Source organism: Seriola dumerili, unplaced genomic scaffold (genome assembly GCF_002260705.1).
Source record: "Seriola dumerili isolate Sdu_G_001 unplaced genomic scaffold, Sdu_1.0 BDQW01000011.1, whole genome shotgun sequence".
Classification (NCBI taxonomy): Eukaryota; Metazoa; Chordata; class Actinopteri; order Carangiformes; family Carangidae; genus Seriola; species Seriola dumerili.
Genome location: NW_019174266.1, coordinates 658,947 through 672,765, shown reverse-complemented (window position 1 = coordinate 672,765; position 13,819 = coordinate 658,947). Strand labels below are relative to the sequence as shown.

Here is a 13,819-nt window from a genome sequence, read left to right as displayed (position 1 = left end):
CAAAAACCGGAGCGCGGCACTTGAGACATCCAGATGTTGCGTTTGAGGCACCGAGTGAAGTCAGGAGTACAACAGTGTGTTCCACGCCGAAACCTCCCAAACTTTTCATACATTGCTTTTCCTGTTCTTCTCCACCGACAGTGATGGAAGTTGGCAGGCTCGATTGAAGGAGGAGAAGTGAGGTTGTTAAAACTTTTTTTTTTTTTTTTTTTTTTTCACGCCACAAATCTGTTGTGTCTGTTTGTACAACGAGGATATTGAGGAGGTCGGACGTGAAAGCTTCAACTAACTGCGCAGTTTGGACGTTTAAACCTGACTGAAATGTTTGTGTTTCTACGCCGGGTTGGAGTTAAATAGTCCCATCTTCAACTGAAATAATCTCTTAATATTTCCAATATTTTTTATTTTTTTTTATTTATTTTTTTTGGGACAAGTGGGCATCATGGCTTTTCTTCACTTGCTCCTGTGTGCCGGGATGTTATCGCTGCCGATGTGCGGAGCCTTTTTCCGCGGACCTTTACACCCGGAGATGTCTAACGGCACTTTTCATCACTACTTCGTGCCGGACGGAGACTACGAGGAAAACGACGACCCGGAAAAATGCCAGATGCTTTTTAAAATGACCGACGAGCGAAAGTGCGGTCTCGACGAGGACCAGGACGCCGTCATACGCGATGACTTCACCATCATCAAGAGGCAGATCGAGGACTCGGCCCGGGTGCTGGAGGGGATCGGGAAAAGCATCTCCTACGACCTGGACGGAGAGGACAGCTACGGGAAGTACTTGCGGAGGGAGACGGCTCAGATCAGCGAGGCGTTTACAAACTCGGAGAAATCGCTGCTGGAGCTGGAGGTGAAATTCAAGCAGAGCCAGGAGAGTGAGCTGAAGGAGGAGCACCGGCTCAACGACGACTTTCTGAACATGATAGTGCACACCCGGGACGTCCTGAAGGAGACGTTGGACATTTCTCTGGGACTGAAGGACAAGCACGAGCTCCTGTCTCTGATCATCCGCAGCCACGGCACGAGACTGAGCAGACTGAAGAACGAGTACATGAAGTTCTGAGGGAAAATAGTTCCTACAAGTCTCATTACAGTACTATATTAGGTAACGCTTTATTTTACTGGTCCTAATAATTTATTAAACATTTCCTAGAAAGAACCGCGTAGTTTTGTACTAATTACAGGAAAAACTGAGAGTCATTTTAGTTAGTTTAATTAGTTGTGTGGAGTTTATTATACAGGGAATTGCTCCATTGAAACCCCAGTTGATATTTATTACTTGTTCATTTTATTATTGGAAACTTTATTCTTCATGTATGGGGAATTATAATTAATTAATTAGCACCAAATTACATGGTTCTTTCCAGGAAACTTCTTAGAAAGTCATTTGGAACTAAATTGGAATTTACGGCCTATAAAATAAATAATTACCCTATTTTATTTTCTTTGTAAGTTTTATGGTTGAGTGTGACCATGAGGCAGAGGCAGGAGTGAAAATTCCTATCAGGGATATAAAAGCTTCAAATGTTAAAAATAAATGAGTAATTACATTTTTTAAAAAGTGAAATAAGTACATACAACCACTGCTGCAAACAGATGTCAAAATTAGACTCTCTTTACAGGTTAATGTGTTTCATGAAGTTTTGAGGCTTATTTTTGTTTCCTGGTTTTGTGTTGTGTTTGCTGCAGGGGGTTTATTTACTTCTTTTCACTTCAAATATAAAAAAAACACGTATTTTGCCCAGGTTTAGTGATATCTGATTTCAAAGATGGATTACCAACCAGGCAAAAAAGGCAACTGCCCCAACTTCCCCAGACCCCCAGGGGCACCATAAGGTCCCACATTTACTGTTTGAATTGTTTTTTGGTAATTTGGTTATTTGCGAATGTGCACCCCTAAAGTACAATGACAATTAAAGAAAGGTCCTGCATTATTACCTGATATCATGGTCAAAATCATGTTTAGTTATTTAAATTTAGGTTGTGCTCATGTTGGCCATATTCCTAAATGAAGTTGGGTCCAGTCCAGTTTTTCCACCATAGCAGCTGGTTTCTGGTCATATAATGAAGCTTTTATGTAAAGTCTTCTGTATAGTCTGTACTTGATTGGAACTTAGGGGCACCATTGTATACATGCTGCACAGGCTGTGTGAGCTAATTTTTGCCCTGGGCCCCTAACAGTTTCATATGACCATGTCTGTGTGAAATTTCTGGTGCCAACCAAGAGGTACAATGAAGGTGAACATAATTTTGTTTCTCAGATTAATCCACAGAACACGCTGGAACTGCAAAATATTGAAAACAGCATTTTGACAGAGCAGCTCCAACTCAAGGTCTACTTCCTATTAAAGGTCCCATATTGTGTAAAGGTAGATGTCCATGTGTTGTTTGATTATAAAGCAGACACACAGCCTGTATTCAGAAACTGAGCCTTAAAACCAGCCATCAGGACTTCTGGAACTTTGTGATGTCACAACGAAACATTCACCACACTCAGCCATTCCCCAAGCCCCACCCACCTGCACCCACCATCCAGTCTTGCAGGATTTGGTTTCTCTGAGTGTTTTCCTGAAATCAGCTATATTTTTATTTGATAACTCAAAAAAGAGTGAGCCAATCAGAAGAGAGGATCAGAGCCTCCTCTCTCTCCCCTCTGATTGGCTCACCGACCTGTTGTTACTAGAGCTCCAGAGAGAAGCCTGAGAGAGGAGATGGTTTTTGGTTCTTTAAACAACAAATATATCTTCTGAAGAATATCAAAATGTCAAATAAAACACCAGAAAAGTGTAAAATATGGGACCTTTAATTGTTGGGGACAAGGTTTGTGGAAAGTGACGTTTGTTCTGAATTTATAAAAAACAGATTTTTTTATGTTGTAACATTGAAATCTCAGAAGGATATCTCAAAACCTGGGCATACAAGTAAATTCAAACTGTCTTCATTGCTAAGAAAGTAAGTGGTAAGTCAAGTCTGAGCAGAGTGTGACACCAAAGATCTTAATTTGCTTCCACAGTTATATCATCTGACAGTGTGTATGTGATATTGGCCTCCACTGGACATTAGACACACCATAAAAACATCCTGTAATAGTTACATCACCACACTAAACATGACTGAATGCAAATCACAGTAATATTTTCCCAGTAAATATTATCTATAACAAAGAATGCCTCTTTTAATCATATATGGTCATTTTTGGTCTAGCGCATTGAATTTATCTGTTAACAATCACAGGATTGTGTGTGTGTATGTGTGTTTGAGTACGTGTGTGTGTGTGTGTGTGTGTGTGTGCAAGCATGCATGTGTGTGTGCGTAAAACAACGGCTTCAAACAGTCAGCCAATCAAATAAGTGAGAGTTTTCAAAACATAAGTACTGTAGTCTCATGTTTGACTACAGCATGAAGGGTTTTCCAAAAACTGGTTTAGCGGCTTAGCAGCTTTTCTCGAGCACTAAGTAAAATTTTGGACACTTTAAACAGCTTATGTGTCAGTGTCAATATTCTATAATGAACGCTATGTGTCTGGTTCGATTTTGAAAGTTGAATAAATGAGCTTTGGAAAACTCTTCATATGCAGCTGACAGGGTGAACCTCATGTAGTAGCTTGGTTTAAGGCTCCTCACATGGGCAACTGTTATCGCTGTTCTCCTCTGAGGCTCCAAAGAATGTTTCTAAGACTATCAAAGAATGTTTACATGTGGACACCTATCTATTGTTTTTTTTTATTTTTATTTTTATTTTTCGCTTTATAGGCTAGCAGACTTTGCACAATTCTTTACTTTTCCGGTGCTAAAGGTTGTGACATGGTTTAAAATGCAAGGCCTTTACTGTGCTGCACTGCACAGACAGTATAATCTTGTAAAATGTACAGTGTATTATTAGAAGTAAGTAAATACTGTGAGTGCCAATATCTTTATTACAGAACACCTTAATATGTATTCATTGTTTATATAAAGTTTTGAAATAGAGCAGCATATATCTATTCTTGTTTACCTTTAAGATATATGTGACGTATAAGACTGCAGGCAGCACTCGTGGACTTCAATGTTAAACACTGATCTGTGTGACAACATTTTTAACGGATTGTGTTGTGTCTTCTCAAATAAAGAGGTTGTGTTTGAAGTAGTGTTGTTACAAGAGCATGTTTTTGTTTTTTTTAATGGCAGAAATGATCAATTTTCTGAGATATTCCTTTTTAAGATCTGTTGCGGTTGGGTCAAGAGGGCAATTTTGGGTCAAAACAATCATCCCTTCCACCTTTGTTGATCTCTTCTAGTAGTTAATGATGTAGAAATGAGACTAAACCATTCCTTATGTCGCTATAGGGATCCCGGTGGAGCTGCATCCTGGATGTCCCTGGACTTTGTGGTGTTTAGCAGACCCATAACCACTGGGACTGCACGCTGTATCGCCACGTGCTTCAAAATTACAAAGTTCCCCTCCACGTTTACTTCACAAGCTTTTTTTTTTCTGCTGTAAATTATACACAGGCAGCGGCCCCATAATTATCAGTGCTCTGAAGGAAGAAGCTGCTCGTTGGTATTTATGAGGCACAGAGATGTAAGGCTGTCGTGTGGATGGTATTTTGAGTGGTGCGGTGGGTCACACAAACAGCTTGTTTTTTTTCCGGTGTTCCACTCCAGTCTGCTGAAAACAACTTTTATATATATATATATAACTTCAACCTCTGATGATCATGAGGAAGGTTTAGTAAACAGTTTGAGGATTTGAGTAAAAAGGAATTATCACTCCATACTGTGCCGAAAAGTGCCAACGGATTTCAGTTATGTAACATTATGAAGTACAGTGGCACAGTTTCACTTGTTGTTAAACACAGTCTGTACATACTTTGAGCCCACAGATTACACTCATGATGAGGCAACATACAGAACATACAGCCGCAGAACCTTTACCCTACAATGTTTCCACGAGAGGGGAAAGCCCCTGGTTTTCTCATTTACTTCAACAGATTATTGGCAAAATGTAGAGGAAAAACTATAAATGTAACATGCATGAGCACAACTATCATGAGACTTCTGCTTTAAGTATTGCCCCTTAGAGGACATACATTATTCTACATTGTATTTTATATTGCAGTTTACTTTGTCAAGTGTTGCATAATGTGAACTCCCTGCAACTCAGGTTGACCTTTGGTATATTTAGATAAATCTGTTCAGTGAATTTATGATGCAAGTTTAAGTATCAGTTACAGGCTGACGTTGAACACAATATTGTGTCTGATGACAATGCCATTCATCCGTCGAGCACGAGGCGTTACTGAATGGTTTGATGAGTACTGATGAGTTTCCTACATAAGTATGACACTTAAGGTTTAATTTCTCCTTAGCTAAGGGAGTTACCTAAGGGTATTGCACAGAGTCTCTTAGTTAAGTCATTTTGCAGCAGTGAAAGAGATTTTACAGCGCTAGAATTCTACTGTTTCCATTGGGACTGTTTGTTTGCTGGTATCAGCTTGTGATACCTGTTAGCCGCAACATTAAAGAAGTTAATCACATCCTCCTGTTGTTTTGATGGGAACTTCACTCTGTTTAGCAGTCAGTCAGTGACTATAACTACAACTGAGCAGAAAGATAACGTGGCGTAAAACTGTAGAGCGATCATCAAGTGGAGTGATCCGACTCTAATCGGTTGGACTAATTATAAAATGACTGTCAGTCAAACCTGTTATGTAGAATCAGTTTTTCATTGTTAAGGGTTTCCAATGTGTTCCTTTTATCCCATTAACCTCAGCCATGTTGCAGTTAAGACAGAGTCAGAGGAACCTTTAGTCTTCTTCCTTAATTTGGCCGCTAAGGTCTTTTGCGAGACTTGTAGAATCAAAGCAAAGCTGTTCTGGCGTCAGTTTCCTTTAATTTGTCATCCCTCTGTATGTATATATACATACATACAAACATATACATACACATATTGTATTTTTATCTGTACAAGGTTAGAATCCATTCATCATTTAATGTTTTACGATGCTCTGTGTGTCCTTGGATTTCATGAAAGTTGACTGTATGTTTGAACCAATGCCACAAAGTCCATTGCACGATACAACTACAGTATCAGTGTTACTGTTGTTGTTGTGAGCTGACACGTGGGCACTGATGTCAGTCGCAAAGGTGACTGAGTTGTAATCATCACTTACCCTTTGAGACTCAGGTCTGTCACTGTTATGTTATAAAATTGGGTGACCTTGCGTGATACTGGTTAATAATTGCAAAATGAAGCTTTTAAAATCCAAACTCAGTTGTAAGTAGGTGCCACTTGGACTGAAGACTGTGCTGCACATCGGCTGGGTGGTGTTCATCTTCCCTGAACCTGCGAAGGACGTAGAGAGTATTAAACTGAAAGAGGTATGGCTGAACACAGAAACTTTTTTTCTTTACTGATTAATGTGTCGATTAGTTTCCTAATCGTCAATCGCTTGGTCTATAAAATGTCAGGAGAACAAAAAAGTCCAATGTAATTTCCCAGAGCCCAAGGTTGTGGCCTTAAATTCCTTGTTTTATTTAACCATCAATCCAAAACCCAGAGATATTCAATTTACTGTTGTATATCACAAAGAAAAGCAGGAAATCATCCCATTTAAAAGCTGGAACCAGTGAATGTTTGGGATTTTTAACCAGATAAATTAATAATCAAAATGGTAAAATCATTTTCTGTTGTTAAACTAATTGATTAATCGACTAATTGCTTCAGGTATAGTACAGTTAAAGAGTCTATATGACCTTTGCATTACCTTTGCAGCACCCTAGCAGTATGGTTCCAGGAATGGTGACTTCAGTGGGTGGGTCCACCCTTTTCCTCCAGACTGAAATATGTCAACAACTATCAGATGGATTGACATGAAATGCTGTCCTGACATTCATGCCCCCCAGAGGATGAATCCTACTGACTGTGGGGATCCCCTGACCTTTTCTATAGCGTGACATTTTTCGTTCAGAGTAAAATAGCAATCATTGGGTTGACATGAATGGCTTGAAATTCTAAGGTACTCGTATCAGAGATATCATAATTAGGAGTATCTGACTTTTAAACAGTGGGGAAAGTCAGACTTGAAAGCTTCAATATATTCAAAATGGCGCATAATAATACCAGAAATAACCAAAAAGCAAGCAAACCTGGATGTTTCTGTAATAATTTGGATAATCTGTAATCATACAATACAACTGTTGTGAGCTGTCAGATGAAGGGAAGACCAGCAGGCCAGACTTTTATATTATGGCAGGTTAGGGTTAGGGTCACCTCAGCTGTACCTTATGTTAAGGTGCTGATTAGCAACTGATAGCATGCTAAAATGATCTGCTAGCATTGTTCAATTGCCATTAATTTTGTACAGGCATGTGTGTGGGCTCCACTTTGCTGATTCCAATTTTTCCCCTAGCACCAACAGAAGTCAAAATGTGACGTGTAGTGAAATATCTCAACTTTTGTATCAATGAAATAAATTAATGCTTGAGTGCTGACTCCAAGCCACAAAATTTATTCAAAGAGACCATGTTTCTGTCCCAGTTGGATCTGCTTAAAATGCTTGAAAATGAACACTGCAGGCTGACGGGCTCATGATGACAGGTGTGGTTAACCATCCAACCAACCCACGGGTGATGAACATCTCAAACAATTAACAATTCAAAAAAGTACATCTCAAACAGTAGAAGTAGCTGGGAAATCTTTGTACAAACATGCATGGTTCTCACACGACTTTTCCTGCAATGATGAGGTTAACATTTATGGCCAACTATTGGATGGATTGCAGTGAAATTTGGTACAGACATTCATGTCCAAATACCTGCAGAGCTACTGACATGCCCATCAGCCTCAGATGTACTTTGTGTTTAGTGTCAATTATCATGCTATCACAATAAACATTATCCTGCTGAACATCTGCATGTTAGAATTGTTAGTACTGGCTAACATGAGTTTAGCTCAACTCTCCGCCAAAAAGTGTTGCAGGGATTAAGCCTGACTGTAGACTCCAAAAACCATAAACCTGTGCCCACAGAGACACTTGGTGGTTGTGATTGTACATTTATTCTGACTTTAATCTCAGAAGTCTGATTTTAAAGTCAGATTTTTGAGTTTAAAGTCAGAATTCTGAGTTGAAAGAATTCTGATTTTTTTTTCTCAGAATTCAGATTTTAAAGTAAAAAGTCAGAATTTTGAGAGAAAAAAAGTCTGAAATCTGAGTTTAAAGGATTCTGATTTTAAATTCAGAATTCTGACTTTTATTCCTCAGCATTCTGATTTTAAACTCAGAGTTCTGACTTTTTTTCTCGGGAACTAAAAAAGAATCACATGCGGCCATTAATCCTCTTCTGTATGATTGTGACTCACGAGCAGCCACTGACCTGTAAAATGTTTCAACACACTAACCCTAACAAAGTAGAAATGCTCTTAAAGTTTTCCTACATTAGCCACTCTGTAGGGTGGGGCTTCTGTACTTAAGTCACTATTTGTTTATGAAAACACAATCCATGCTGGCTCAGGTCTGAGCTGTCTGTGTGGGGACTGAAAAAGTGGGGCAACGTTCATGCACTTTCAGTGATTATGTCATGCAGCACAGCCTCCCGGTCAACCTTTCACCTACTTCCTCTCTCTCGCACACTGACAGCCGGCATTTGTGTTCACTGACGAGCCGCTCGTTGTGAAGAGAAGCCGTCGTCAAAGTATTGCAGGTAAACGTCTGTTAGTGGCAGACACTCGAGTTTTTACTCCATTTTGAGGGCACTTTAATACATAAACTTTAAATAAAGCCGACTGGTTAGCTTCTGTGTTAGCTTACAAACTGAAACTAGGATGTATCCTGGAAGATCCGGGGCGGGGGTGTGTGTGTGTGTGTGTATGTTTGTTGTTTGTTAACAAGCTAGTTAGCTAACAACCGAGTTAGCGGCTTCTTCAGAGCTAACGGTTAACGGTTAAATGTTGTATTTAGCAGTTGTCTTCAACTGAAGTGAACCAAACGAAGAAACAGGACAGGTAGCTCCGGGTTCACACACTCTTTGTCTAGTTTTTTTTGTTTTTTTTCTACAAACGGCAGGTTGTATTCAGTGGATGCTGTTGTTTGCTAATCAAACTCAAATCCATCCTTTTGTTAGTGATGTCTGAGTTAAATGTTGACATTTTTATTGCAGGTATATTACCACTAAACCATTACACTGCACACATTTTATGTTTCAACTTTGATTGACTACTTACAAGTCGTCTACATAAAGTACTTTTATTTAAAATGACAGTTTTATTTAACAGTTTCTGAGGCATGTGCTGTATAGGAACATAATACAACTGCAACACTTTCTATGGGCACTACCAAACTTAATCATTTCTATGTTGCTTTCCAATTAGCAGTTCATCATATTACTTTGAGGAACAGCACAAATAATCTCTTTTCCAGCTGTTTAATTTACATTAACAATATTTCTGGAGTGCTACCCTGATTTAATTGAGTGTTGGTGACGGGTCATTTATCTGACACTGGTGTTGAATCACTTCTTGTATAGTCTAGAGCGAGGAGAAGTTTGCATGATGCCAGATTGTGCTTCTGCTTGTTCATATAGTGGCCATTAAAAGATCCCTTCATAATGCGCTAATGGAGGGGAAGTGGGCAAAATCAAAAGTTTATCTGAAGCTGATGTGAGACTTCAGCTTGCTGAGTTACTCAACTCAAGTGGATATCTTCCAGAGTTAGTCTTTTTAGTAGGCCTAAACAATTTGATTTGTACTCAAAAGACTTGAATTTCAGAAGATGTCCATTTGATTTGTCTAACATCTGCCGCCTCATATTAGCTTCAGATAAAATGTTGACTACATTTTTGCATCAAAGGTTGATCACTTACACTAGAATGGCATTAAGAAGAGATCAGACAGACAGGTGCGTATTGTATATGCTATATATGTAGAAATTATTGGTATATGTAGCTGGGAAGAACTGAAAAAATGTGCTATGGAATTCTGATTCTTGTTTTTTTTTTATTTTTATTTGAATCATACTCTCATGCCTTTTCATGCTGCTGCATGTTTGTGAAAGAGGCATTAAATTCCATTCACTGTGGTATTAAAATAGTCTTAAAGTTAACTTTTAACCCCTGCTGAAACCCTTGTCCTTAGAGCAAAGCAAACAGATGGTCACACTGGCATACTGAAATCAATAACAACTCAACTAAAATCAATCAGCTATTGTTGTGAAATTAAAGAGCTAGAGTGATTAATCAATTACTTGAGTGGCAATTGTCTTATTCGTTTGCTTAACATTTGACAGTCCAAGTTCTTGAATGTTTACAAATATTTTCTTTCCCTTGTTTTAACATATCAAATTAAATATCTTTCGGTTTTGGACTGTTGGTTGGACAAAAACAAGACATTTAACAACATCACTTTGGGCTTTGCATGATGGGAATTTTGAGCAGATTTGATAACTCATGAAGATAATCATCAGTTGCAGCTCTCGTTGACATATTTTGAGGTTACTGATGTGCCTGGCAGAGGATTCTGGACCACAGATCACTGCTGTTTTTCACTTCAGCTTTGCCCAGATCTTACCAACACACAGTCAGCTGACCAAGCTTAGAAAATACCTCTGGTTGGCACAGTTACCAGTCCTTCCCAATGACTGGTAATTCCCAAAGATCCTCTGAAAAATCTCACATTTTGAGTTGTATCCAAAGAGTTTTTGGCATTGCTCAAAAACAAATGTTGCACTGTTATTTTTGCTTCTTAAATGGGATGTTTAACAGATATTACTTAAAATTTAGGTCACAAAAAATGTTTCTTATGCTTTTTAGTGTATTATTTAACCATCCTCACATTGGTTCATTATTTTCTTTGTTTAATTATATGGCAATGAGACAATGTATTTGTTAACAATTGTAACATAAGTATATTTAGCTTGCCAGGAGACTCCTTATGTTGGTAACTTGATAAATTTGGTTCATTATCCACCCCTGGTTTGTAAACGCATCAATTGAAAGGCAGATATTCATGGTTCTCTATCTTCCCATTGTTTTCATTTTATTCCTTCCCTTTCTAGTTGGTGGCCCTTTCTGATCTGGAGGCATAGACATAGATCTGGAGGTAACCATTCAGAAATGTGGAGAAGTACATTTGCACGTTTCGCCCTGCCCGCCCTGCAGAGGAGGACCTCTGCCATGGCCTGCCAGGCTCTGAGGGCTTGTCCTCGTCCAGGGCAGGCTGCAGGTCCGCTACCCTCTTGTCTGACTTCGGTTCAGCTTCGTGGTCAGCAGACACTGGGGTCTGCCTCCCTCCCTGTGGCCCGCCAGTCAGTGAGGCACGTCCGGGCTCTGGATGAGGAGAGGCTGATGGAGGTGGAGTGGGAGGATGGAGGCCACAGTCTGTATCCATTCACCTGGCTCAGAGACAACTGCCAGTGTCCGCTGTGTACCCTGCAGTCAGCTCAGGCCCGGAAACTGTTGATGTCTGATCTCGATATCCACACAGGGGTCGACGTTGTGGAGGTCACCAATGACAACAAGGTAGGCCGCTGGCATTATATGACTTCTTTGGGTTCATACACACAGTCTGGATGCTTTATATTAAGAGAAAAAGATGAATGTTTAAATTATTGCCCAAACCGGCTGTGTAAATGTCCCATAAATCTTACAGAGCCCTCATCAACTTCCCACTGTAGTTCTGTGGTTTTACAACTCTATTGGATGGTAAAAATGGACGTTTTGGGTGCATTAACTTTCATATTCACTTTACAATAAGTGGGAGTTAGAAAATAAGGCTAATCGTGGGATTTATTTAAGAACTAAAACCTGCTTCTGCTGCTTGTTCTGTTTGCCTCTGGTGTGCAAGTATGTCAAGCAATGGTGCTGCATCTTTAGATCTAAGCAATGAAATTGGTGATTTTAGGAGCTGCACCAGGGGCCTCATTTATCAAAGCATGTGTGTGGAAACATTTGTGCGAGGAAACTGTGTTTACAAACTCTAAAATTTGTGTTTATCAAAGTTGCGCATGCACAACTTCACGCAGTGAACGGTGATAAATCTAACCCGTTCCATATTCCATCTATTTACATTTGTCACCACACTAAAGTACTAGAGTAATGTCAAACTTTGCTCTAATAATGCAAATAAAAATCTGTTCAGCCAAGTTGATCACTGTTTGACACTTCCACAGTGTTTTGATAAGATAAATGAAAAGTAAATATGTGGATTAATGCATGAATCACTTTACGTGATCGGCAAATAAAAGATTTGCAGAACACATAATAGCTATTTGGCTCAGCACCACTAGATTACGAATTGTTTTAAGAGTTTAAACATAACAGGAAATAAACATTAAATACTTCTCAATTCAATTATTGATACAGAAGTGTAACAGATCATTGTTAATGCAGACAGATAACAATTGAATGTTTTTGACAGATCCTCCCACATCAGCTCGCTGATGCATTAATGAGATCATTTCCTCTGAAAGAAATAATTATCTTGTTTTCCAAATATATAAAAGGATATGCAGGAATGAAAGTTTACAGTGTACAGTCCATTATTGATGGCAGAGGTGGCGTTTGTCTAAATGTAATTTAGGAATCGATATGTCTGCGATTATTCCAGTCCACCACTGGGAATTTATTGGTAAGTCTAGTCATTCTTAAGCACAAGCTGAAATTGATGAATTGGATTCTGTGCACAGTGGTTTAAGCACAAAACTGTGTATACGCACGGTTGATAAATGAGGCCCCAGGTATGATTTCACAGTAACTTTATCAGTCCAAGCGGTGTGACATCCCATCTCTTCTCACTGGGTCCCCATAGATTTGTCTAATTTGAAATCCTGGTGTTCTGGTATTGACAGTCTTGTCCACCCAAATCTAAATTAAAGAGTGAAATAGCATAAAAGGTTCTTCAGGAAGTTCCCTAAACAAATTTAAGTGACTGAGATAAAGTTTGACTCACTGCTGTCAGATTTAATTACATCACATTTAGCTGCAATGTTAGTTAGTCTACTGACTCGTCAATCGACAGCAAATTATTCTGCAAAAGAAAAGTAAGTGAACTCTTTGAAATGAACCTCCAGCTCGGCTCGGATGGCTCCAAAAGGCCAACACAGAGAACACAATAACAGCTAAAGGCTTAAAGGAATCACTGTAGCTGGTTAACACCTCTGTTCACTAGTCTGCCAAACACAAGTCATGGTGCATGGTTGCATTGAGCATGTTGTCCTGCCATGGACTCCACAGGGGACGCCACTGTTCTCCAAATATACATCACTTCACCCCTGGAGTTTACCAAAGAGCAACTTGACTCTCCACAATACTGCTGGGAAAATGTTTTGTGGACTGATTAAACTATTGTTGAGTTATTGGGGAAGAACGGAAGCAATCATCCCAGAGCTGAGGCTTTGCTGCCTCTGGACCTGAACAGCTCATCATCGTCGAGGGGAAAATAAATTCCCAGGTTTATCTGGTTATCTAACAGGATAACGGCAAGGTGGCTGTCCACCTGCTGACGCTCAGGAGAAGCTGGGTGATGCAGCTGTGACAATGACCCTAAACATCAAAGTTAATCCACTACAGGAAGACTTCAGACAAAGAAAATCTGCCTTTTGGAGTCAGAGCCCAGACCTTAATCCAGTAGAGATGCTGCGGAGTCACCTGAAGAGAGCCAGACATCACACACACCAGACATCCTGAGAATATATCTGAGCTGAAGCAGCTCTGTAGGAAGACTGGTCCAAAACTGAACATTGTGCAGGTCTGATCAGCAGCTACTGGAAGAGCTGGTTTGAGGTTATTTGGTGCCAAATGGGGCTCGGCCAGCCATTAAATCCAAGAGTTCTCTTACTTTTTCC

At 39.6% G+C, this 13,819-nt stretch overlaps 2 protein-coding genes across 3 annotated transcripts in view; both read left to right on the top strand.

The window, feature by feature from the left end:
* Positions 1-329: 329 nt before the first annotated feature.
* Positions 330-2,417, top strand: LOC111224141 (fin bud initiation factor-like). Its single transcript, XM_022748561.1, has one exon. The coding sequence runs from the start codon at positions 443-445 to the stop codon at positions 1,064-1,066; it is 624 nt and encodes a 207-aa protein (XP_022604282.1). The 5' UTR covers positions 330-442; the 3' UTR covers positions 1,067-2,417.
* Positions 2,418-8,605: 6,188 nt separating this feature from the next.
* bbox1 (gamma-butyrobetaine hydroxylase 1) overlaps positions 8,606-13,819 on the top strand; it is a 34,347-nt gene continuing 29,133 nt past the window's right edge. The window contains exons 1-2 of one of the 2 annotated variants that reach the window (XM_022748082.1): positions 8,606-8,684; positions 11,033-11,495. In XM_022748082.1, the coding sequence (XP_022603803.1) occupies positions 11,091-11,495 (405 nt within the window). In that variant the 5' untranslated portion in view covers positions 8,606-8,684; positions 11,033-11,090. Of the gene's footprint in view, positions 8,685-8,875; positions 8,986-11,032; positions 11,496-13,819 lie in introns of those variants that run through there. The other variant, XM_022748091.1, reaches the window with a different exon arrangement.